At 36.9% G+C, this 26,993-nt stretch overlaps 1 protein-coding gene across 8 annotated transcripts in view; it reads left to right on the top strand.

Annotated features, from left to right (window-relative positions):
* The window catches only part of patj (PATJ crumbs cell polarity complex component), a 107,676-nt gene that overhangs the window by 57,907 nt on the left and 22,776 nt on the right, over positions 1-26,993 (top strand). For all 8 annotated transcript variants that reach the window (XM_081385571.1, XM_081385565.1, XM_081385570.1 and 5 more), the window contains 2 exons: positions 21,375-21,571; positions 25,754-25,845. In XM_081385571.1, coding sequence (XP_081241697.1) covers positions 21,375-21,571; positions 25,754-25,845 — 289 coding nt within the window. The remainder of the gene's footprint in view (positions 1-21,374; positions 21,572-25,753; positions 25,846-26,993) is intronic.

Here is a 26,993-nt window from a genome sequence, read left to right as displayed (position 1 = left end):
AATCTTTTGACAGCCCTAATATATATATATATATATATATATATATATATATATATATATATATATATATATATATATATATATATATATATACATAAGCATAAGCATAAGCACACAGTATATATATATATATATATATATATATATATATATATATATATATATATAAAATTTATTTGTAATAGTAATACTTTTATTGTTGTTGTTATTATTTTAAAATGCTGATTTCTCTTTTACGAGCACCGTTAAAAACACTTTTTAGATGCATTTCATTCATATTCTGCTTTTTACTAATATATTTTCAGGCCGTTTCTTCTTGTGTCTGAGTGGTGAATGAAAGACTTTTATTAGAGTCAAATCCTTCACTTAATATTCCTGGGTTTTTTTTTTTGCGAAGGAATGTGACTCATCGCTCTGGCAAATTGGTGAGCCGCCTCAATCTTCCTCAGACCGGCCTTAATTAAGAGCCATAATGAAGCAGAGCTAATGAGAAGTATTCTCTGCAGTGTTTCTGTCAGTGTTATCTCTTCATATATGGAATTAAACAAGAACGAGCGCTGAGTAATCAAGGAAACCTAACATTTACGGGTGAAGTGTTCAGTTTTGTCTTCTTCTACTTAAATATCAATGGCTGTTTCTTAATCTCTCTTTCTCTCCCTCTTCGTCGTCTCATTCTTCTCGCCATCCCTGGTTTTCTTGGTTCCAGACTGTGAGTGGCCCTTCTTCAGTGGGTGTTTAGTGGTGGAGGGTTCGGTTTAAATGCACCGAACATCATTATTCATCAGACAGTCGCTGAATGCTTTTGACAGCGTATGTACATATATTAAAGGCGGAATGCCTTACCTCAGCAGTCACTTTCTGCCAAGGTGGTATTTTATGTCTCGAAAGCAGTTTGATGAGCAGGACAGCATTAGAGTATCTAGTATTCTCTAGGTGGGGGAATCGGCAGCTGTTTCATTATATAATCGCAAAGCATCACAAGATCATAATTGGCTCGCAACTGATACCAAATGCAGGTGAGAGACCCGTGGGATAGGTTAATATCTATTATAATTATCTATAACATCTATGCAGTTGTCCTGAATATAGAAACAACATTCAGAGTATATTCACACAGCCACTGTTTTCAATAAGGTGTCCATGAAAGTACTGCAGAGAATGCTGACATTTCTGACTTGAATGATCTGATAAATTGAAAATGAAATGCTGGATTACATTATTTCATTACATTTTATATTAAATATTTTACAACAAACAATTTTTTATGAAATTAAATTTATATAAAAATAGTATATTAAACAAAATAATGTATTAGGAGCATTGTTTTATTACATTTTAAATAAAATGTTATTACTTTGTAAATTAAATATTACATTATGTTAGATTTTTATAAAATTTGGGTTTAAAAAATATATATATATTAAATTGCATCTTATATTAAAATTAATTATTTTTTATGAAATATAAAGTTATATTGCATTATTTTATCACTTTTTATATTAAATATTAAATACAATTATTTTTATTCATTTTCATTTTGTATTTTATTTTATTTTATATTAAATTCAAATAATTGTAAAATTAAATATATGATGTATTATAAAATTGTATTTAATTTAAATACCCTTATATTACATTATAAGTTAAATGTTTAATTGACACAAATTACATTATTTTATTACATTCCATATTAAATATTATAAATCCAATTATTTATTAAATAAATCTATATAATATGTTTTCTATTAAATAAAATGTTATATTGAAATAAAATATTTGTATTAAATATATAATGTATTATAGAAACACATTTTAAAGAAATATTGCAAAAAGAAAATTACAATAAATATTTATAATATAATATAAATATTTATATTTAAGTATATCATAAATTATTATATTGGCACAGCCTTATGGTCGACCTTAAGTGCTTTTTTATTGTTTTGTTTTTTTACGTAAAAATACCACATGTTTTCTGAGGGTTATGTTTAGAGGTAGGGTTAGAGGATAGCATATACAGTTTGTACAGTAAAAAAAATCATTATGTCTATGGAAAGTCATAGAACAAATGTGTACACATATGTATATATTTGCATTATTTGTGCACTCTGCCACCTGGCTCACTAGATAGTCACATTGGCCAATGGAGAACCCATATCGGTCCACTACTAGTGTGTAGAAAATACACCATACATGCAGCTAGCATAAGCCCTGACAGAACGCATTAGACATATAGTGAAAATAATATGTGTGTTTTTGTTTTGCAGGCTAGAGAAGCTGACTGTTGTATGGCCAGGGATTCTCCAATAGTAATCTGTGTTCTCATCACGAGAGCTGAGGGATTAAAAAAAAAGCGTCAAGGACTCCTCTTTTCTGTCGTTTCCTCGTTGCTTCTGTTCTTTGGGAGCTGGTGAGAGTTGATATGTCTTTAATGGGCCGAGAGTGTGGTCGCAAGGTGGTTGTATGCTTTCTTGCTTGGTGATCAAGGTTGGTTGCATCACGTTTATAGTGCGTGTTGTGCATATTCTGTTGAGCGGTTCTTGGTGTGGCTTCTTTGGTTTTCGGTGGTGTCTTGCTGTCTTCTCGTTTGGCTCAGGTTGGTCTCTTCATGTTCAGAGCTTTGCGGTTCCTCTTGATTGATGATCTTCATCCGTACACTTGTTCATACCCTGCTGAAAAGATCAGCTTGGATCAGCATGTTTTCGCTGGTCACTTAAGCTAGTTAAGAAGCTCAGAAGGGACACCAGTGCTGGTCATTTCAACAGGGAATTTTATCTGGAATTATCCTTTATATAAATCAGCATTCATAAATCAGTATTTTTTATTGACTTATCCAATGTTTCCATCAAATTACCTCAATGGAATTGGACAAACTTCCTTTGTTTTCTCTTTTCTCAGTTTAACTTTGTTTTGAAGTTTAAAAAAAAAGTATTTATTCATTTTTGTATCATTTGTGGAAATCAGCAGAAATACTGGTATGGATTTTGGAATTTCTTAAATTTAAAGAAGTTATAACTCTATGGAATTGGGCACCATTTCTATTTATTCCTGTTTTTAAGAATACAATTTATTGAATAAAATTAAGTACATTTAATAATATTTTCCATTGTAATGTTTTAAAATACAATCATTTATTTTCAAATATTAAAGACTTATTTTTTATTCATATTTTCATTGCATGTTTGCAAAGCACTGATTGTAATAAACCATTTTACCTCACATCAGCTTGTGTTTAAAAGTTCTTCATGAGTGAGCGATGTGGTCTTTTTCCCTTTCAAAGTCTACCTTTTTGTGTTCCAGACACGTCGGTTCTCATGCGGGAGAGGCTGGTTTGAATCCAGCCTCCGTCCCGTCCCATCCCAGTCTCTTTCAATAACAAGTGTTCGTCGGTTCACTTTCCAAACACCTGCTTGAGAATGCCAACCACACCGCTATACCTTTCCCTTCAAGGTGACATATGAGTGACAGGCCTCTTCCCAATGCGATTTTTGGTTTAGCAGGACGCCGTGTCACCGGAGCGAGATAGGGGAAGTAAGAAAGAGGACTGGCAGGAACCTCTAAAGAGTTCCATATGAGAGGCGGCGCTCAGTGTGCTGGAGTTTACACAGGGGACTCTCACACACACAAAGGCCCTGTCAATCATATCCCATCCATCATTTCTACAAAACATCTCTGTTTAGAAATACAAAAGATAATGGTTTCGTTTTCAGAAGCCATCCACCGTCAGGCGGTCAAAACATTTAGTTCCTTTAATAAAATTTAAGGTTTTTTCATAATTATATTATAAATTGAATTTAACTTTAACAAGTTAAATTCAATCAACCGCATTTGTGATCATTTTGTTTTGTTCTTTAGTTTAAAAAGGAAAAACGGTTACAAAGATGCACTAGACGTTCACTAGACCTAGAACGCAATATTTACATTACGTTTTCATATTTAATTTATTTATGATTTATTATATAATTATATTTCAATAATGTAAATGCTTTAGCAAAAATATTTTTATATTTAAACTAAATAAATGACATTTATTTGAAGTTTTTTTTACTGTAATTGCGATTTTATTTATTTATTTACTGATTGATTGATTACCATAGAAAATAATTTCTTTTTATGTAAGAACCAAAAAAGTAACAATAATTGCGATTTCAGGATGGCACTAAAAGTTGTAACTTTTAGTTGTAACCAACTAAAACAGTAGCAACAACTTTTCATCTCAAATCATGTTTTATTGATGTATTCATTCATAATTATGTCTTAGTATTAATTAATTAATTAATGTAAGTGCATCAACAAATTATTTTTAAATTTAAACTGAATAAAAAAAGATGGTTAGTTTTTTTATTAACACAGAAAATAATTTCAACATCACTTTATTTAAAAATAAAATAAAAACGGCTTCGCAGTTTTAGGATGGCACTAAAACTTGCAAAAATTATGAATTAAACTGATTCTCATCTCAATGTTTAATTGGTTTATTAATTTCATAGTTGTATTTATTTAGTATACAATTGTAAATAATGTAAGTGCTTTAATTATTTAATTATCAAATGTGCATTACTGTAATCTTTTTTTTTTTTTTTTGGTTCAAAATAATTTTCTGTGGTGATTCTGTTGTTTGAGCTTTAACTTTGTATTGAACCCATAACATTCCTTTGAACAGATTCGGTTGCCCTTTAGCTGTTCTGTGAAGAGCCCGATGATACTGCGAGCCAATGTTTCTGCTGGAAGCGAAACGAGATTATTATGACCGCTCAACCTTTGTCTTGTAGATCGAGTGCCTCCTTAGAAGCAGTGGCACATAAAGAGATGTGTCAAGAACGCCTTTTGTGATGCAGTGCCGTTCCTGCTGCTCTCTGGGCAGAAGAAAACGCTCCTCGATCCATCAGCGCTGGCTCAGAGCCGGCCCTCGTTTATCTGGAGCGGGACATACTGATCTGGGACCAGAGATAGGGTCGTAATTACCACTGTCTTCTCCCTAATGCCAGAGTTATGAGCCTGCTCCAGTCAGCCATTAATATCGCAGACACACACTCACTTATGCGCACCCTTCAGTGTGCCGCCCAAAGCCACGCCGCTGCCAGCAGTGTGAATACTAACCCTGAAAGCTCTGGCTGAGTCCCAGTTACTCGATTCTTTGTCGAAACCATGCAGATACGTTGAGCTGTGGTGTTATTTTTGGAATCCAGGGTTTGAATCCGGCTCTCTGTTGGTATGATTTCCTGTCCCTAGTGTTTAACTGTTTGTTCAATTATAAAAGAATACTATCAATACTAGGGGTTCTTATCTTTTTTCCTCTTGGTTTGTTGTTTCTCCGCTGTTTCTGTGGCCAGCGCTGTCTGTGTAGTCGGGTATTTAGGACAGTTTCCTCCAAGCGAGTGGGTCAAGGTCAGTTATTCCAGTGTTTTGGAGTGAAACCCCAGCGCTGTTTATAGGAGCTGTCTCTGGCGCTGTCCCAGTTTCCTCGTCTCGCTCCCAACAAACACTTACCTTTGCAAAGATTTGGGTCTTTCTCTCTAGCTGTCAACAAAGACACTCTGCTCAGCCTTATCTGCATTGATAAGATTTGTTCATTGTTCTCACATTTTTTATTATTATAATTGTTTGTTAAATATGTAGTCACTTACAATCAAATATATATATATTTTACAACTTTTTTGAGGGTTTGGTTTAGTCTTGTTTTGATAAGCCACAGTGACATGATGTAGCAACTACCACTGGGAGATTTTATTTTATTTCCACAACCACACAATTTTATGGGATGAAATGGGACACTTCAGTGTGTATGAGGACAGTATGCAATCAGTACTCTCTTTTTATCTCTAATGGTTGTGTTTGGGTGCCTGATGTGCGCACACATTTACGACTACCGCTGTGTTCTGTTTGCCCGCATTTAAAATAATAGTGTATACAACATAAAACAGCTCCTGGTGATTTGATTGTCCTTGTGTAAAGAACCCACCCCCACCCAGCGGCCTAGTTTAGAGAACAAAGCTTCTGTATTCTTTAAAACCCTAATTAAAGGCCAGAACTGCACTTTTCTCCCTTACGGCGCTATGAAATTCCCCATCTGCATGAAAACAAAGTAACCAAAGGCTGGAGGAAACCTTTCTCTCAAGTATTGTTCTATTTCTCGATTTGTCTTCCAGCATCCCCACAGATAGTGAAATGTAGGCGGCATCAAATGCAGCCTTGAGTAATCAAAGGCGTACTTCGGAAGGTCATGATGTTTTTTTTTAAAGGGATAGTTTAACCAAAAATGTATATTCTCGTTCTTTTTTCAATCAATGAAAGCCAATGGTACCCAAAGTTGTTTTGGACCCCATTGACTTCTATTGAATGGATGAAAACCGTCCTTATCTTATTTTGTGTTCGGCAAAGAAAAGGAAAGTCATACAGATTTGGAACAACATGAGGGTGATTAAATGATAACAGAATTTTCATCTTTGAGACAATTTTTTTGTGTTTTCTCTCTGATCTTGTCTGCCATGTGTTCAGAAGGAGCTTCACGCAGAGTTGAGTGAGCTGTCTCTGTCTCGGTGGTAATGAATCAACCACACTCATTCAGTTAAACACCCACTCTCTTTCTCAGTTTCAACTCCCTATCTTCTACCGCTTAAGCCTGATCTGTCCGTTTAATTCACTTGTTTACCCCTCCCATCCCGCTCTGCTGTCGGTGTCTGCGTCATGATAAACGGAGCCTTGATCTCTTTCCACGGTCACCGTTTGGCGTCAGCAGGGATGTGTTGATGCTTGAGTTTCTGACTAATGTGATTTTCAATCCTGCAAATGGTATCGAAGGCATCGTAATGGTCCCAACGAGGTTTAACAATTACCTTTACGTTGCTATCCATCAATGAAAAACAAACCTGTGGCGTGTAAGTAATTTGTAATGGTGACCAATATGCCAATACATGTTGTTGCAGCTGCAGGTCTCTGAAGTATTTATGAAGCAGATTGCCCCCGGCGTACCGATTGTAGGGTTTGCAATCTTTCTGGATTGAGCAGTTTGTCCTGTTTGTCCTTCATCACAGTTGTCGTTTAGCTTTAATATAATATTCAATTTGTAAGCGATATCAGTATGCTGCTTAGATTTCGGTTAGACTATGATTTGCATTTTAAAGATATTTTGGATAAGGGTCAGAAAACCTAATTTTATCAGTGACTAGATGTCTTTTTTTTTTCATTTATAGTTTTTGTTAACAATAATAACACTGTCCTGAAACTCTCAGACATAGCATCATGAGAGTTGATTGTTGAAAAAAGTCTATACCCTCTCATCCCACACTGCAGGCTGGCTACAATCTAAGGTTTTTCGCTGCAAACTGAAAACTTCAAAGGTCAACAAGCTATATTCTTATAGTTTGTGTTTGACTTGAGGTTGCCCACCCCCCGATGTAGGAGGAAAATAGCTCATGTACTTGTTGGGCACAGTTTCATGCTCTCAGTTGTTGAAACTGCGCTTTGGTGCAGGTGTAATGGACTTGAAAACCAGACCACTCTGCCGTGATTGGGTATTCAGACGCTTGTTTCCTCTTGAATGCCCAGCTAATTTAGTACAGAGAGGAACAGGCACTGAAAGCGATTGAAATCAAGAACTTCCCTGAAAAGAACATGCTGCCTAATGCAGTAAAGAAAACATTGGCTAATCTTTAACATACGGATGTGGTTTTGCAATTCAAAATTTGTCAATGAGATGCACTGCCCAATGCAGACAAACAAGTTTGTCGCTGTCTGCCAGTTCGATTTGCCCCAGAGAGTGAGAGTGATGCATATTAGACACGCTATAAGAGAGCGAAGCCGCTTTCCCCTCTGAACTTGAATTGGCAATTCGCAAGTCTTATTTTGCAACAAATTGTCCTCCGCTGACTCAACCCTCCAGCTGTTCACATGTGGAAAAGAATAATAACGCTCCAGCAGCGGCATTAACTGGAGTGCTTGAATGTGTGTGTGTGTGTGTGTGTGTGTGTGTGTGTGTGTGTGATGGCAGGAGCATTAGGAAAATGGCAAGCAGCACTTTGATCAATATGCTATTATGTGCAGAAAACGCAAGAGGGCCGAGGATCGACCCCTGACTCCCACCCCTCTGAATTGTGCATGGAATTTGAATAAATGATGTTATACAGGAATTTGCAATTAGTCACCACTTTCCTCGCACAGGAGCATTTGCATACCATGTGTCTCGTCTTTTAATGACCACACACACGTTGCATAATTTATTCGCAAAGTCAGGAAAGGTTAGCCGGATCATGACACGGAGGAGACAATTTAGGGTAATTATTAAATCTAATGCAGGTTTATCTTCCCTTTATTTGTATGTACAGAAAGGTTTCAGGGAGAAAATGACAAGGGAAGGGGAGGGTTAGAGACGCTGAAGCATGTAAGAGTGAGTGTGATACTGAGCGCGCACACACACACAACGCTGCTCTCTTCACCGCTCGGTGTTTTCAGAAAGAGCGCCCACGCCGGCTTGCACAACACCATGACTTCTCACCTCCGGTCAGTCTGGTTAACGGCAGCACATCGCTGACGGACACACAGGGTTGTATGGATACCGTAAGCTCTGGTGTGGAGGTGTTCTAAAGGATGGATCATGGTGCCAGGTCAGTGTCCGATTCGTCCTGCGCTGCTGTGTGACAGTAGGGACGGCATGTGTGGCAGTGTTTAACCTCTGTGTTTTGCATGCACCTGTGTGTGTGTGTGTGTGTGTTTTCATGCTCGCTAATGCACAGCAGGGCTTAAGTCAGAAGGGAGCAGCGCACAAACGGGATAATTCAGACTCTGTCAGTTTTTGCAGCACATACACTTTGTGCTCTCGGTTGGGATTTGTATAAAGTGTCTATGCAGTTTTACAAAGCAAAAACCTTGAGATAAGGTGACTCTCTCTGTCTCTCTCTCTCTTCCTGTTTCTCTTTATACCTGTCTCTTGCTCTCCCTATTTATCTCTTTTTGTGTGCTTGTCTTTCAATCTTCATACAACATTTCATGTTTCTCTTTCTGCCTGTCTGTCTCTCCCTCTCTATCTCTCACTCTTCCTGTCTCTCACTCTTTACCTCTCTTGCTCTCCCTCTACCTGTCTCCCTTTCTTCTTGCATATCTCTCTGCCTTTCTCAGTTCTCTTTCTCTCTCTGCCTCTCTCTCTCTGCTAATCTGAGGGCTAGTCTGCATACACAATGTGTCTCTCTCTCCCTGCCTGTCTGTCTGCCTTTCTTTCTGTGCCAGTCTTTCTCTCTCTGCCTGTCTCTCTTTTTCTGTTCTGTGCCTGTCTCTCTCCCTCTGCAAATCTCCTTCTCCCTCTGCCTGAACCTCTACTGCTTCCTGTCCCCCCTCTCTCTCTCTCTCTCTCTCTCTCTCTCTCTCTCTCTCTCTCTCTCTCTCTCTCTCTCTCTCTCTCTCTCTCTCTCTCTCTCTCTCTCTCTCTCTCTCTCTCTCTCTCTCTCTCTCTCTCTCTCTCTCTCTCTCTCTCTCTGTTGAATAGGGCAGTATGTAAAACACACTGTCCTATCAGTTTCAGAAATCTTTACATAGCTTTTTATCAAAGTAAACACCTTGAGCAAAGGTTTCTCTCTCTTTCATGCTCATATTTTGCTCAATCTTTTCTTTCTGTACCTCAAAGTACTATAATTCATTCAGTGCTACACGATTGGCTATTGTTTCTAGCTGCATACTCATGAAAGTGTCGTTTTGAAATATGAGTGTGCCATGATTGAGATATTGACCCATCCCTCGCTCTCGCTCTCTCTGTAATCGTTATGTTGAAGTGGTTGTCTTGTGATATTAGAGCTTCAGTTGTAAATGCTCATTGCACTATGTGACTCATATATTTGACACATAAAATACTTTAAAATTCAGGAATGAGCTCAATAAAACAACATGCACAAAAGTCTGTGTGCATGCGAGACCAAATGTCTCCACTAGGATAGGTAAAAGCTGAAAGCCTGTACATTGGGGGGGACCAGCCCCATCTTAAATAACATGGAGAACTAAATGTTTTAATGATAATATGGATATGCAGAAAGGTCTGTGTGTGCTTTTAAAGTAGCGTAGGGTAGAGAAAAACAAACATTCATGTGTGTGAGGGCTGTGTCTAAATCAATCCTACACCGCACTTTAAGAGTAGACTTGTATGTTTACACTTATTTGGTTCATCATCAAACCAAACATATAATCAAGCAGTGTGTGACAGTTTAAAGATCGATTGTTAAGTGCTCTGCCCATTTAAGATCTTAAATCAGCCAAACAGTGTCTCTCCCTAAGGCTCTGTTCCATAAACCTGGCTGCCTTGAGGCATCAAGGTATCACAAAAACTTATAACTTACCAATTTAATGCGCTACATACAGTCAGCAACTCGACATGGGAGAATTAATATGTTAGCATGTTGCTAAGCTAATGCTGTGATACTCTACACATAAAAATCCATAGCACACATTAATATTACGCTTATTAATCAAATAAACCACTAAACAAATAACTTTTTAATGATTACTTTAAGTATTGAGTGAAATTTAAGTAGTTATAATTAACAATTCTCTCACTTTGTCTCTGTGATGCTCACCTGATACATGTGGTGCTACCTTAATGGTACCTTAAGTATGTTGCTTGCTTTTTGAAATGGCCTTCTTGCCCTTAAAATGCTGCCTCTGTAGACTGCTCACTAGAGCGATCCTTCCATGTTGCAGCAGTTGGTCTCTCAGGTCTCTGATCATGTGCTTTCCCCTCTTGAGCCATTATCGAAACATCATCTAACCAGTCGTCACAAGATTCTGAAGTGTTCATCTCATCTGGTGCAGCGCTGAGAGCTTTAGCTGCTTAATAAAGATAAAGTGTGATGTTTTACTAAATGAATGTCATCTTTAGCAGCTTTGTACTTTTCACTGGCTAAGTGTTAAGTAAACTCTCGTAAGATGTCTATTTAGTAAAAGGGGCAGTTAAAAATAGTTTCAGCTTCTTTGATTTTTGATGTTTTGTAGCAGGACGTTTAGGCAGAACGTAGCTTTGAATTTGCTACAGTTCTTGCTCGTCAGTTAAAGATAGTATTGGGGGGATGGGCATTCTCATTCTAGAGAGCATATATGATTGGACAAAAATCTGTGAAGTGCAGGATGAGTCATCAATTATTTTGGTCTGTTTTGCCTGAAGAGAATGTAAATTTGAAATGCGTATTTGATAAAAGTGACACTAGCCAACTTTTAGAAGTACATTAGCACATAGATAGCTCAAAGTTAGTAGAGATGGTCTACAAACAAGTCCAGTTTTGGTTTCATTAAGTCAGAATTGTTGATGTTGTAAGGCCCGTGAAATTGGTCCAATGGAGGTTTTCCAATAACACAGGGAAGGTCTCACGTGCTCTGTCCTCACTCATGCGAAGTATTGGTTGGTTAAATTTACAATACATTTAGTTATGTATTCTCTCGTTAATTCATCTGACTCCATAAATGAAAGGTTTTAATAATATCTGTGCCTCACTAAAAGTGAGTGAACGTTTGACTATTCTGTTTAACTCTTCAATGAAAATAATATCAAAGTCAGTTAGAATAATCAACAATGTAACAATTTATTATGTCAGGTAAATGTATCATGCCAATTCCATAATCAATTCAAAGATAATCGATGCAAAACATCAAATGCTCTGGAATAGAGATAAGATGCAAACCCAACATTTTAAGAAATACGTTAGGGTGAGAGATCTACATCTCCCAGCCTAACGGACCCATCTGAAATACAGAAAAAGGCCCCGATCTCCCTGCTGCAATTCATTAAATAGACAAACCTTTTACCTGGAAACATGTAACAATAGAAATTTGCATGCAGTGGTCGCATCTTCATGGGGGTGTGGGACCATTTGCTTAGAGACCACCTTCCTTTGTAAATCAGTTATCCATAAGCTCTTAAAAACCTTATTACCTTTTGTTTTATCTATCTGGATATGAGATATCTGTACCAGTCGCACTGTGACATTTTAAATGATACCAAACATGAAAATATTCTGTGATAATCATTCACATTAAACTATACATTTTCTTGGGTGATTTCAGGTGATCGTCTGAGCTTGAGAGAGGGGTGAGGGGAGAGGGAAAGAGATGTAGATTAGATGACTCGGAGGTGAGACTTTCGTCTCGATGGTGCATGAGAGCCAGTTCAAATGCTAATCTCCAGAGAGGTCCTTTTGTCCTCTCAGGGCCTGGTCACCCCCAAAACAGACTGTTTGGAATTTCCTAATTTATCAATTCTTACAATGTTTTTATTCTCAGACTTGGGAAAAGTGCTGGTTTGTTGATTGTGTAGTAGAGGTAAGTGTTTAGGAGTGTGTGCGCGCACTGATTTGACTGCTGATATGAACACTGCAGTGAACCAATTGACAGTGACCAGTACAATGTGTGTGTGTGAACAAGCGAGGCTGCAGAAAGAACAAAACACACTGCAGTGATGGTGCGCGCACGTACACACACGCTGCGAGCATTGACAGACGAAAATGCTCTATTTATGAAAGTGCTTTCTAAGAGTGTGTGGTGCTGCAGGCACAGTGCAGAGATTTCACACACATCAAGAATTGCCATATAGACAGAAAGGGCTTTAACCACAGCCAGCCACCTGAGGAACTAGACTTTCTCTCTTTCTGTCTCGCTTTTTCCATCAGCTCCTTTTCCCTTTATCCGTGTTACCCGTCCTCCTCTCATTTCCATCATTTCCATGTATCTTCTGTTTTTGTCCTCTTTGGTCACAGTAAAAAGAATAGTTCACCAATATATATATATATAAATATATATATATATATATATAAATTTGTTCATATTTTTTGTATAAAACTTTTCACTGAAAATTGTTGACTGACCATGAGCTGGTAAAATGCCTGAAGATATTTTTCACTCTCTTTGTGAGAAAACTAGAAATCTCTGAATTAAGCATTACAGCCTTGAGAGAGAGAGAGCTGCTTATTTTTATTGCAGAAAAGTGAAAGGTTACACTGCATGAAAACTGCAGTGGGACATCAGCATCTCTGCAGAAATGGTTTGTCTCTTTGATCACACAGGACTAGATTTCTTCAAATCTGTACATGTTTTTATGTGTTGTTGTTTCAGCAATATGCTTTAGCAGTGTCTGGTAGCTGAACCAATCACAAGCTTTCCTTACACCTATAAGGTAATTTAACCAGTTGCAAGCTTTCTTACTCTATATCAGTTACTTATAGGAGAAGTGTGTAGCTTTGGTGCTAGTCTTACCAAACCCAATTCATCGTTTTCAGTCATGTGACCGGCGTGGAGCCCTGGAGGGCAAAACATCCACAGAACTGCAGCATAGGTTTGTTTTAAGTCACACATATTTACTATAGATCACATCTCAAAATATCTGCAGGTTTTGGGCACTTGTGATTCATACAGCACCTTCTGCAGTATTTTAATCACTTAAAACAGCGGGGCATTCTAAAACGCCTATAACGTGAAAAACACTTAAAGTACTTTAATATGCTAAAACGGTGTAATCATCAAAAGACCAAATTCAGTACACACCTTATTGATTATGCATACTGCATGTGAGCAGATACATAATAGTTGTTTTCTTTATAATGGTTTTCTATGAAAAACCGTTTAACGAGAAACTGCGTGTTGCATTTATATTCTGGGTTCATCTGCTCGCAGGTCTGTAGTATGCATCATTAATAAAGGAGTATATTGATTTGGGTCTCTAGTATTGTTTTACTACATTGGTTTTTTATTAACAAACCTGGTAAAAATGTTCTTTAAGGATGTTGCAAACTTACTGTTTTCAAACAAGTTTCCATCTCTTATTGGTCTGAAAGACAAACAGCCCCGCCCCAAACTCACTCCATTGGTTGAACCTTTGTTGCTATGCCAGGCTGGTCCGCTTTCTCAAACAAACAGAGCAATGATTTAACGAACAGAACCACAGTGTTTACACTTTCAGGTGCATCAACCTGCACATGGTTTACTTACGGTTGTCTCTGCATATAAAGTATTTTAACATACAGAAAATGTACACAAATTACACACAACCAATCAGAGTCAATCACGTTTCCAATACAACATTGACTATTTCATTGAGGTGTTTGTGAGCATGTGTGTGCGCGCCTCACACACATCTGCATCATGTCCCCTTACTCAGGGACGGCCAATCAGATTATCCCACCTCCCTCCAGCAGAATTCAATCTAAGAGACAAATATTGAATTATCCCAAGCAGCACCTGCACGTCCCTCTTGATTATAAGCCTACACACATCCGGCCCTGCCTTATCAACATCAAAGACCGAGCTTACCTGTTCACCAGACCCATTTGGCTCTCGGTTTGAATAATTAATGGTGATTATTATTATTTTTTCAGCCTAAGATGTTTGTAGTATTAGACTTCAAAGGCAGCGCAGCCCCTCCATTTGCGTCACGCTGTTTAATTACCTCGACGTGGCCTTGTCATTCATAACGCAGCCTTGATGGAGCCGAATGAAATCCCTTGAGAACAGACCCTTCCCCTGTATTGGTGCACAAAATGCAACAAGCTTTAGCTCGTAACATGCTGTTAGTTTGGGGATCAGGAGAACCTTTTATTATACATAAGAGGCTGTTTGTGTGTTTGGCTGTTTTAAAAACGAGCAATGGCATTGAGAGAAGACAATGAGGGTGCCAGATTTATTGTTTATTTAATAATATCAATTTATTATTATTATTGTAAAAAAATGTTTTTTACAAATGTTTAATACATGTACCTTTTTGGTTTGCACCCATACCTTTTTATTTCATTTTTTTAGGGCCTGAGCGCCAGTGCTAAAGCCCTATTGTTTTGGGCATGTTTTTTCACTATTATTATTATTTATTTATTTTTCTCCTTTAAAAAAATTCACCTGTTTTTGAGGCCTTTGCCATGCTCGAAAACTTATGAAACACATCGGACCTGCAAAAATATATAACAGTTTTGTAGTGCTTGGGTATAGTCGAGGTGCTCTATAGCGCTCCCAAGTGCAGGCTGTGGTCGGGATGGAGTTTCTCCGATGTGCATGAAATTTGGTGTGGTCATTGATGATGGAGGAGGACGGATGTCATTGAGGACAAAGTTCACTTGGTTTTATCTGACCCCACCAACAGGAAGTCAGCCATCTTGGATGGAATGTGCCATTTTTACAGTACATCCCGCACTGTTTTGATGGTCTTACCATGGCTAAATATTCATGAAAGTGAACAGATACATTAGTTTTAGTACATCTTTTGATTTGATACTGCAATTCTGGAGAGACATGCCTTATCGGCTCCACAGCGCCCCCTAGTTCAAAAATGCATATTTTGTCCCTTTGAAACACTCAAACTCACACTATTTTGCACACTCATTGAAGCTTCGCAACATTTAGCAATTCTTTGGTCATTTCTTTTGGGTGTGGCCACTGGACTCCTTTATTTATTGCTGTGGTTGCCACAGATTTTGTCTGATATTCACAAATTTTGGTAGAGACATTGTCCTCAACATGACAAACATATTTTTTTTATTTTCAAATATGTATTTAATCAGTATTTTAGTATTTAATTATTTAAATATTTAATTATTTTAAGTCATTATATTATAAAAAAAAAATAGAAATTTCTAGATGTTTATCTACTATTCAAGCCAAGCGTAACTATGTTGAGATCAGTATATCTACCTTTACCGTGAAATAAAATGGCTCGAACTGCCCACCCGTAGTGTGCGCAGGTGTTTTTGCTCAGTGTATTTGGCTGGGTAAATTCTTAAAGGGATAAAAATAATACTATAAATAGGTGTATGTTTGTGCAATGGAAAGAGACACAGAAGGGGAGAAAGCGCTCGGAGCAAGGGGACATGTCAGAGACTATTATCATACAGTCAAACTCCCGAGGGGGTGTGAGGTATTGCATTCTTCATGTAACAGATACTTTATTTTTATTTATTTAATTTTAAATTTACGAGACCTCTTTGTGGTGGAGGCATTGCGCAGTTATTAAGATCTGGACTGACTGTAGGTTGTAGAATCAAACCTCTCATGAGACCACTGTGTCCTTGAGCAAAGACAACTGACCACAAGGTTTCTGTATAAGGAACGTTTAGTATTTTAATATTTTTATTTATTTAAATGTATTTAATTTTATATTTATAAAAAGCCATGTATCTAAATTTCACACTCATGTGCAGTTCTTCATTATCATGAAAGTTTATTATTTGCATGCGTTTTAAAGCCATATCAGTCTAAACTTCTGATAGTTAGTTTTCTGAGCGCACACATCCCAAGCACAGGCACAGAAAGCTGGCTGTCAGACAGCAAAAGTTTTAAACCACCTGTACAAGGCTACATCATCCTTCCCTGCTGTATTATTGAACATCAAAATCAAATATTTCCCAGCCTCTGTTTTACCCTTCCCACAGCGCAGCTCATCAGCCTCAATCCTCAGCGCTCTCTAATTAAACTAGCAGCAGCTGGCCCGCCTCCCCTACAGATGTGTTTGGTTTCACTTCACACGTCTTTAGCTATCAGAACAATAATGTGCCAGTCAAGAGCTGAAAAGTTGGCATGTGTCAGACAAAAACATACCTCTGAACGTCCTTGAAGGGTTTCTTCCACCCAGAGTTCACAAGCGAGTGAACAGCGCTCAGAGTTTTTCAGCTCATCAGCGATCCTTTGAGAGGGATGAGAGTTAACAACTGTTATGATCTGTGCGGATGCAGCCACGCAGTATATAGCCTTGGTTTGAGCAAGCAGATCGATTTGAATGCATCAGCCGTGAAAGAGGAAAGTAAGGAGTGCTGTGATCTCCCGAGGCCTTGATGAAAGACTAGCGTAGACAGATGTGAAAGTAGAATATGTAGATGCAGTAGTGTGCTGTCCTGGTATCACACTAGAGTGGGCAGAAAGAGACAGTTTAAGATGTAGTTCGTCCCACTTGTGGGGTGAAGCGAAGATGTTCTCCATTTAGACTAAACTCCTTGTATCAATCCTTGCACTCTGAATAACTAGTCTGTATTAGACTGCTTTACTGTATATTGGATCTACAGTATTGGTTATTGGACAAAAAACTACATGCAAGCAGTGGTTCCCATGCATAATTTCACATGCACACTTTTCATATAATATAATATAATGTTAGTTATGTTTATAATTGAAAGATGATATTTTTGGTGCTTGAGTTGTATATTTGTCATTAAAAACGTTTTATGATGTCAAGTAGCGCATGTAAAAAAGAAAGCGGAAAAATTCAGCCATTACGAAGACTTTTTCGGTCATTAAAAATACTGGTTATCAGTAGATATTAAAGATTTTTTAAAATTTAGTTTCAAAATTGAATTACCTTGCAGTCATCTACCGCTTACTTAAAGTTCTTCTTAAAAAAAAAAAAAAAAAAAAAAAAAAAACTAATTTATCACCTCTTTAGCAAATCTCAAAATGAATATCCACTTTCATACTGTACATTTATAATGTTGTAATTCAGTGTTGTTTTAAAGTTATATTGTTGTTTTATTTTCAATTTCTTTATAATATTTATATGTGAACAAAAATTATTGGTTATCGACTATATTGTGATTTCATAACTGTTAAATGTCAAGACTTTCTCAATGCACTTTAGAGTGTCTTACTTATATTTATGCATTTTCTTCTTGTACTTTTCTAAAGCATCTGCTAAATTAATAATTGAAGGTTGGGAACCACTGATATGTAGAATTAACACACAGTACAGGTACCACAGTAAATAAAAATCACATTTTAGTGTCATACATGCCATAAAAAGGGTCCTTTTTGAACAAATAGCACTATAGGGAGCAACTTTGCTATTGAATTTCTGTGCTGTATTTGTGCAGTGGAGTAAAACTGTTGAAAAAGGCCATGTTCCCTTCTCATTATTGTAGTTTATGCACACCGTCTGGCACACAAAGTCCTTGAGCTTATGCCAATATCTCTCTGGCACAACTTCTCCCTCAGTGTAGATGGAGGGCGACCTGTAGTGAGGGTCCGGAAAATGGGCCAGTATTAGCAAAACAATCTCCGTTTTTCTTCCCTTTCTCTGAATGATGCGTTGATGGGTTATCAGATGCAAATATATTTACTATATGATATCAAATTTAGATGTTGCTTGCAGAAAATTTAGTTATTTTTCGAATACACTGATACTTATGAACAGCTGCACGTTTTCCAGCATATAGGTGTAGTTACAGTGCCAAAACTAGGCAAACGTTGACCCTTTGGTCTCCACAAGTCATTTCTGCGTGCCGATTGGCTGTCTGATCTGTAATAACTAGGCAGTGCTACACGCGTGAGCTGCCATGTGATTCATAATGTGATCAAGGATGGGTTCGCTGCACACCTCTCAATCAGGATAAAAGTCTTGAAGGTGACTCGTCTTTCGCCTGAGGCGTAAAACTGAGGTCTTGACTCTATGTGGTCATTAAAAATCCCAGGATGTCCTTCGAAAAAGAGTAGGGGTTTAACCCCGGCATCCTGGCCAAAATTGCCTATTGGAATCTGTCCATCGTCATGGCCTCCTAATCATCATCATATATACTGATTGGCCTCATTACTCTCTTCTCTCCACCAATAAGCTGGTGTGTGGTTGGTGTTCTTATGCAATATGGCTGCCGTTGCATCATCCAGGTGGATGCTGCACATTTTTGGTGGTTGAGGCGATTCTTGTTATGAATTATTATTATTCATAGTTCTTGAGGAGATTTTCTCTCGTTCCTTCTATTAGATGGTGCGGCTGCCTTAAGGTCATTCAAATGTTAGTACAGTATTTGCTATCATGTTAATAGTTTTTGCTGTCATTTTTCCTTGTACAACATCCCTCTCTTTTCACAGTAGTCGTCTCTCGTTGCGGTTTTGAATAACCCAGCATCGATCTTTCATGTCTTCATGCTGACGCAGCATTATAAGCCTCTTACTTGAGTGTCTGTGATCAGCTGAGTGAACTGAAGCAACATGTATGGGTCAATAAAAGGACAGGGTTTATCCTAATGCATAATGAATTTTCTTGAATTATCATGCTGTCGAGGGTGCCAATGAAAGACATCCTAGATGCTAAGCTCATGACTTTTAAAATCAACTGGTCTGATTTGAAAAGTGTTCACACTAAGGATTTCTGTGTGAATGCGTATATGGAGGTGTTTCCCACTCCTGATCAAGATTGAAATTTGTCTTGTTAGAATAAAATGTTGTATTAAAGCAGAATCCTTCATACTCAAAGTGGAAATATTAAGACTAAACTAACAATTGATGATCTGCTAATAATTGCTGATCCACTGAAAATCCACAAAAATCCCTGATGCCAAATGTAGGAATTAAGCTATGAAATAGAATATAAAGTTATTAAAGTAATAGTTAATTTGAGCACTTGAATTGGTCGGAAAGAATGATTGCTTATTTAGATCAGTACAATGTCATCTTTTATATCGCAAATAAGTAAATTAGTGTGGTTGACCTGCTCTCCAGATCAATACATCACATATATATATTTGTCAAAATGTGACTTGTACGTAAGCTATATATTCGCCCTTTCCCAGTGTCACAACTCTTTCTCTGAACCCTAGTTTTTAAAGCAAAGTAACAGGCTTTGTGCTAGGGTAAGTTTATTCTTAATTGTTCCTCTAAATGCATCAACAAGAATCTTTTTTAGAGCCCCAAAAAAAGCATAAACCAACAGCAATATCCGACTAACACTTTTCCTGTTTTGCAGATGAGGCGTAAAAATATCTTTTAATGGACTGCTATGTTATCAGTTATCATATCAGTTATGAGACACAGACAGAGCCTCTCTATTTTGACCTCACTTTATCTCTCCTCTTTCCTCACACAAGAGGTGTGACACACTCACTTCATCTATTTGCCAAAGTTTTATGTCACTGCTTCTGACCCTAAAGCTTTTAATTAGGCCTCTCACATGGTAGCAGTGCTCTCTTAACGCACCCCCAAAGAGCTGAACCGCTGTGTAAAGGAAACAGGGATGAGCTTTCATATAAGTGTGAAAGGTCACAGATCCCCTCAAGTACATGCGACAGCTGTGGTTTTAATCAGAATGGCTGTCGTGCTGCTTTAAAGAGCTACGGTTAGTGTCGCGTGGGATTATTGAAGTTTGAAAGTGTATGAAAAAGTTGTTAAAAGTATGAAACATCTTCTCTGACCATCTGCCAATGTCCTCATTTTGTTTAGGTATCTAAAACCAGCAAACAAATTGCCAGGTTTTCTTTGATTCCGTATTGCGAAGTTCCCTCATGGTTTCTCATCAATCAAGTCCTAATTGATGGTCCGTTGTGGTTTAGAAGTGCCAGCGAATCATCTCCGTCTGAAGTGTGTTGTCTCTTTATGCCCACCAGCAGCACCTACAGTGAATTTTGATAGCGCGAAAACTGAAGAACCCTCAAAAAATCTCTCCATCCATTGAAGTCTTTTGAGATTCATGAGAAGCAGCTGGCTTGGAAGATTATCAAATGTTCCCAGTGCTCAAGAGTCAAGTCACTACTTTCCCTTAAAGTCCCGGCTCAGCCCCCATTTCCATAACAGTCATATAATGCAGACTTTTGAGAGATGTGAGACGAGTAAAAGCAAAGTGAGATGATCACTTTGTCCCTTTTGCAGGAAGTGCCGCAGGATAACCAAGGCCTAGTTTTGATAGGAGCTTGTGTTAGGTCAGCTAAGGGTCGCTTTGTCCATATTAATATGCTGCAGTTTGAAAACGCATGCGTCGATTAAATGCTGCAGGTCTTTCTCCCAACTGTTTACATCGTGTGAACATGAATCAATTGCATGAGCTCTGTAAGTCAAGATGTAATATCACCTGAGCCTTGAGCTGTAAAAGATTCATTTCTGTTCTCCACTCAACCTGGAAAATCTCTAGTGCCGCATTTCGTTTTTTTCCATTCTTGTCAGAGAAAATTTAAATGACTCTAGTCAACCTTAGCCATCAAAAGGGCTCTTGAAATTCCCATCCATGTGAAGCTCCCACCTTCAGCAGATGCTCTAAAGTTTTGAAGAAATAGAGACGTGTCTGCATTCAACATGATCCCACGTTTGGCGCCAGTTTACTGCATGCATTATTTGCGATCAAGAGGAAGCAGTAAATTCACATTAGGTTAGAATAAATAGATTTAGATTGGACTTAAATTCAATAGCACTGCATCTGGTGACATAACGTGTAATTGGACGCCACACTAGGCTGAGTTCCCGGATGAGATACCGAGGACATTCTCGAAATGAAAAAGGGCTTGCTCTTCAAGCCTTGGGGCTTTTCAGATTGAATGTCAATACTGTTTACTATACTCTGCCTGATGGACTGAATAGACGCTCATGTAAACAATACCTTTATCTTTGTCCTTAGGAAAATAATTGCTTTTATTTCCAGCCCTATTCCCTATCTGACATGTCCTCTTTTGCTTTAGAGGTGATCAGGCAGAGGTATGCGGACCTGCCAGGAGAGCTGCTGATCGTGGATCTGGAGAAAGACCGGAACGGCTTGGGCCTCAGCCTGGCCGGGAACAGGGATCGTTCCTGTATGAGCATCTTTGTGGTGGGGATCAGCACCGGAGGGCCGGCCAGCCACGACGGACGAATCAAAGTGGGCGACGAGCTGTTGGAGGTGAAACTCACACACACAGTCAAGTGTTTGTAGTGATGGGTGTTGAATTGCTTGGGTGGAGCTTAGAGAAGGTGAACATCTTCAGCTTTCCGACAAACTTCCAAACAGTATTTCTTTATCAAAGCAGAAAATATTTGTTTACATTATTTGTTCATTAGCAGTTATTATAATTGATATTAATTGGTATTAATGAGTAGCCAATTAAAATTATTTATTTATATATATATATATATATATATATATATATATATATATATATATATATATATATATAAATTGGTAATATAATTTATAATAAAATCAAGATTATGCTAAATAATAATATGCATTAACTCATTAATATGAAATGGTTATTTTTAGTCTATTAACATAATGAATAAATTGTTCTAAAAGTATGAAGTTATATTAATTAATATATGTCACTTATTAATACTAACTATTAATTATTTGTATTAAAAATTTCATTATTTACTATTATTTTTATGCATATTCTTGATTTTATTATACATTATATTACCAACCAATTTATTTATATATATATATATATATATATATATATATACACACACACACACACGTGTGTGTGTGTGTGTGTGTGTGTGTGTGTGTGTGTGTGTGTATGTATGTATATTTAATCTCAAATAATTAAAAATAAATATATTTAACTATTACACTAATTTTATATAAGTAATATATAATTTAATATACAATTACTATTTCTTCAATATTATTTATAATTAGTATTAATAAGTGACATGCAATAATTAATTCATATAAACGATTAATTCTTTTTTATTACAAAATATATTTATTTAAACATATATTCAATTAAAACAAACTGTCCCTACCAATTTTTTAAACAAAATGACTCTAACCTATGATGAGGTCCCGGTGAGGAATTATGGGTCAGGGCTCAGGATTCAGAAGCTATCTATCCCTCTCTCTTTCATTTTTTTTCTTTCTCTAGGTAATAGCCTTTTCCTGTTGAGCCTCTTGTAATCCAAGGGGAAAATGGCGGTTCCCATCAATTTCTTTCTCATTCTGGTGTAATATTGAATGAAGCATGGGTCGTCTGGGTCAGTCTCATACAGGCAAAATCACTTTGAAACTTGAGGGACATGGTGGCCAGGTTCACTGTTCTGGATGTGGATCATGTGGTTCCTTTATCTCTTTCCCTACCTGTTTATACCTGTGCCTGACCCATTTATGTGCAAACGAGAAGTGCAAGGTTTTGCATCAGATGGCCGGATGAATTTCAAATGAAGCCACCTGCCCTCAGTTTCACTATCTCTGTGTGCTCTTGCTTATCACTTTCTCTGCCGCCTTTATCTCTCTCAGCTCCTTCCAACGCCAGAATCTCACCACAAGACACAATTCATTGCAAAAGTTGAAACGGCAATGTACAAGACTGATAACGTCAGTTCACTTTTATGTTTTTGTACATTCACATTTTTAATGTTTTTATCCATGTTAGAACTGAATTGGCCACACCCCACAGGAAGTTACATTTGAAATTTAAATGACAAGAAGCAATTTTTCTTAAATTTAAAATAGTGCATTTTTGTAACTCAATAAAAATATTTAAAATAAATCTTGATAACTATATTAATTATTTATGAAAAATAAATTAAATCCAAACTTATGTAGGTGATTAATAATATCATCTAATATTTCTGGAAATAACCTGCATGTTGTGTGTATTATAATATTATTATGGGTAATTCGTATTTAAAGGTGCATTGTGTAATATTTAGGAGGATATGTTGATAGAAATGCAATATCATACACATAACTATGTTTTCAGTGGTATATAAAGACCTTACATACTGAACCGTTATGTTTTTATTACCTTAGAAGGAGCCATTTCTATCTACATACACCACGGGTCCCCTTACATTGAAATGCGCCACCATGTTTCTACAGTAGCCTTAAACGGACAAACGTGTTTCGTTACGTTTCGTTCTTCATGCAAAGCAGCTAGCTAAAGTCAGCGAATAAAAAACTGACACGATGAACAAGTAACAATAATATTTGCAATAACATATCGCTTTACTGAATAATTAAGTGAACCTAATTTGTTAATTAATCTTTGTAAAGAAACCTGATTGTTTAACTGGCTACTCTCTGCTGTCTCAGTCGACTACATCTTTTCCTGTCGGCCACCGTAACTTCTGTTTGTTGTAGTTCGCAACCTCGCCACTAGATGTCGCACCTTTAACAAGGAAATATATAATTAAAGGAGCCGTATGTAAGATTATGGCCAAAACTGGTACTGCAATCACTGTATCCCCTCCCCCTCCCCCCTGACGCGAGGTTGCCAGATATGTTGCAGGATCCAGCAGGAACGTAGGCTGCTACAAGGAGCTGCAGTTGTGGTAACTAGAGCAAAGCTGGCAACCCGGATTCCGAAACACTACTGACTTCGTGATTGGTAGATAGATGGAGGGTGGCGCTTCAGGCCAAAACACAAGATGACAACATCAACATCAGTTGAGGGCTGCAACTTCACTTTTTAAATGACAATATCCTGGCCGTACTACTGTTGTCAGTAATATAAGTATTTGAAATGAACATAATTTCTTAATGTCTAGTGATATATCAGGGCCATTTTATGATTAATTGAGATACATTTCTTACATACAGCTCCTTTAAAATCTACAATTTCAGTTGACAATCTAATTACTCTGAATCCTGTTTGCTTATTCAAACTACATTCAATTTAGTATCATTGAGATAATATTGTAGTTTTTATTAATATTTTGATAGTTTTAGTTTTTTATATTTTCCTTTTTTTTCAGTTAAAGTATTAGTCATTTTGTTATGCTTTTTGTCATTTTTATAACTTTTTGGTTTTTTATTAATTTTTAGTTTAGTTTTAGTTATTTTAGTATATCAAGTTTAACTAAAACAAGGAGAAATGTTGCTTTGATAACAAGCTGAAATAAAGTAAGTACATTTTTTTTCAATCAACAAAAAATGTTCGGTAACACTTTATTTTAAAGTGACATAGTGACACATTACTACTTATTTACTATTAATATTGCATAATTACAAGTTACTAACCCTAAACCAAACCCTAACCATTACTCTATGGTAAGTACAAGTAGTTAATTAAAAACTCAGTACTTATTTGGGTTAGTAAAATGTAACTACGTCACCTTAAAATAAAGTGTAACCAAATGTTTTTGTTTTAGTTTCAGTTAACTATTATAACTCTAATTCAGAAAGCCATTCACAGTTCATTTCTGAATGAACTCGGCTGGTCCTCCGTATTGCTGTGTCCCTCAATATATTGCCCAATCTTTTTCCCATCCAGATGGCATTTTGGTGGCCACATTAGTTTCCTCCTCGGAATTACCTATCGATTTAGCAGTTCTGTCGACATGTACGAATGCCGCATTTTGCTGTGGAATTTGAGGCTCAGCACAGCCGAGGCTCACAGCCGTTGTTCGCTGACCTTTGTCTAATATCTATCTCCATTAGATGTGAATGCGCTGTGGCATTAGTCACGATCCACTAGTGCTCCAGCTAATGATTCTGTCACAGGTGATTGGAGACACAAGTCAACCGGTCTCAAATACGTGTTCACAAACTCAGATGCGGTTAGTTGTAACCAGCTCACAGTGTGTCCTGTTGAACTTACAAATCTTGCAAAGGAAACTCTCATTAAAGTGCCATCACTGTGAAAAATGATGATCAATAAGTTACGACAACGTATATTTTTTACATTGCTTTAACTTATTTTTCATGGATGTTTAAGTAATTACAACTTAAATTGGATTAAACTGACAAAAAAATTATAAGTTGATTTGAAGTTGATTTAAGGCAGCAACTTTTTTTTGTGATGTGGTTCTATCGCATGACTTTCCTTGGAAGAAAAGAAGTATGTGTACCTTTTCGATTTACCTAGATTACTGCATATAAGTTAGTCATGAAATGTGATCAAACTTACAAACATTGCTAAAGAAACAAAGTACCATGGTATTACCACAGGTTTTTTAGGTATGTGGTTCAGTAGTAATACAATCACATACGTTTTCCTCCATTTCCGTGAACCCTTTCAATTTACATAGATTACTGTACATAAATTGGTCATGAAATGTGATAAACCTACAATATAAACATCATGTTACTGTTTTCACTGACAAAATGGTTTTGTCTGATTTGTTGTGCTTCTATCAGATAAACAACCAGGTGTTGTACGGCAGGAGCCACCAGAACGCATCAGCCATAATAAAAAGCGCCGCGTCAAAGGTGAAACTCGTCCTGGTCAGGTGAGAAACCCTCAGAGACGACCCTCAGCCTGCTGTTTTTCCACACTACCATCTGTTCATTTGTTAAAAAGACTCATTTCAGCTTTGGTATAAATTCTTTAACTCATTAAAAATAATGAGTTTATGAATTTATTACAATGTGTTCGTTTTTACCTCTGCAATATTGAAATGTGGGATTTATAATATTGTAATCAATGATTAATTCATTCACAGCTGAATTATAACAAGCGCAACATGTAGTGCATTATTGTCACTGTCTTGAGCTTGAAACATGTTCACAGAAACTGATATTCTTTCCTCCTCACAATTACTCATATCAAGCAGTCCCACTCGCCCACAGCTTTATCATCTGAAATCGACAAGTAGATTGCTTTTTTTCTGACCAAACTCGTTGATCATGCTGAAAACCCAAGGCACCATGGCTAATTAGGATCATAAAGCAGGCAATGGCAGTCTGTGTAGGATTTAAACAATCTGAGTCAGTGCCAGTACTTTCACATCTGTAATGAACGTGTGAAATCCATTTCTATGTGTGCTAAGATGTTGATGCAGTTATGTCTGTATATTGGCTGGTGCCAAATAACATGGACATGTTGGAGACAAAAAAAAAATCAGATTAATATTTCAGATTATATTTGGAAAGTGTATATTTAAGGTACTGAAACTAGTTGCCAATTTCTCCCAAGTTTCTCAGTTTCAGCTTTGTTCACTTGCATGTTCCTGCACTGTAACAAATCATTTTTTAAGGGTTCCAATATTCCCTGCATATTCCAGTCTCTGAATTAATTAACAATTATATACATATATGTGTATATATGTATGTATGTATGTATGTATGTATATGTGTGTGTGTGTGTGTGTGTGTGTGTGTGTGTGTGTATGTATGTATGTATGTATGTATATATGTGTGTATATATATATATATATATATATATATATATTTATATATATAATACGCTAATTTTATATAATAGTTTATAAATGTTTCATGTTCTTTTTTTCTTTTGTTTTGTTTTGGCTCTTTGTTTTATTTTTTGTTTTTGTATGGTTTAGTTTGGTTTGGAAGTTTTGTTTAGTTTGGTTTTGTTTCGGTTTAATTTTTTTTATTCTTGTTTTGTTTGATTTAGTTTGGTTTGGTCATTTTTGGT

This window comes from Scardinius erythrophthalmus, assembly GCF_964197995.2.
Source record: "Scardinius erythrophthalmus genome assembly, chromosome: 14".
NCBI lineage: Eukaryota > Metazoa > Chordata > Actinopteri > Cypriniformes > Leuciscidae > Scardinius > Scardinius erythrophthalmus.
This window is presented reverse-complemented; position numbering and strand designations above follow the sequence as displayed.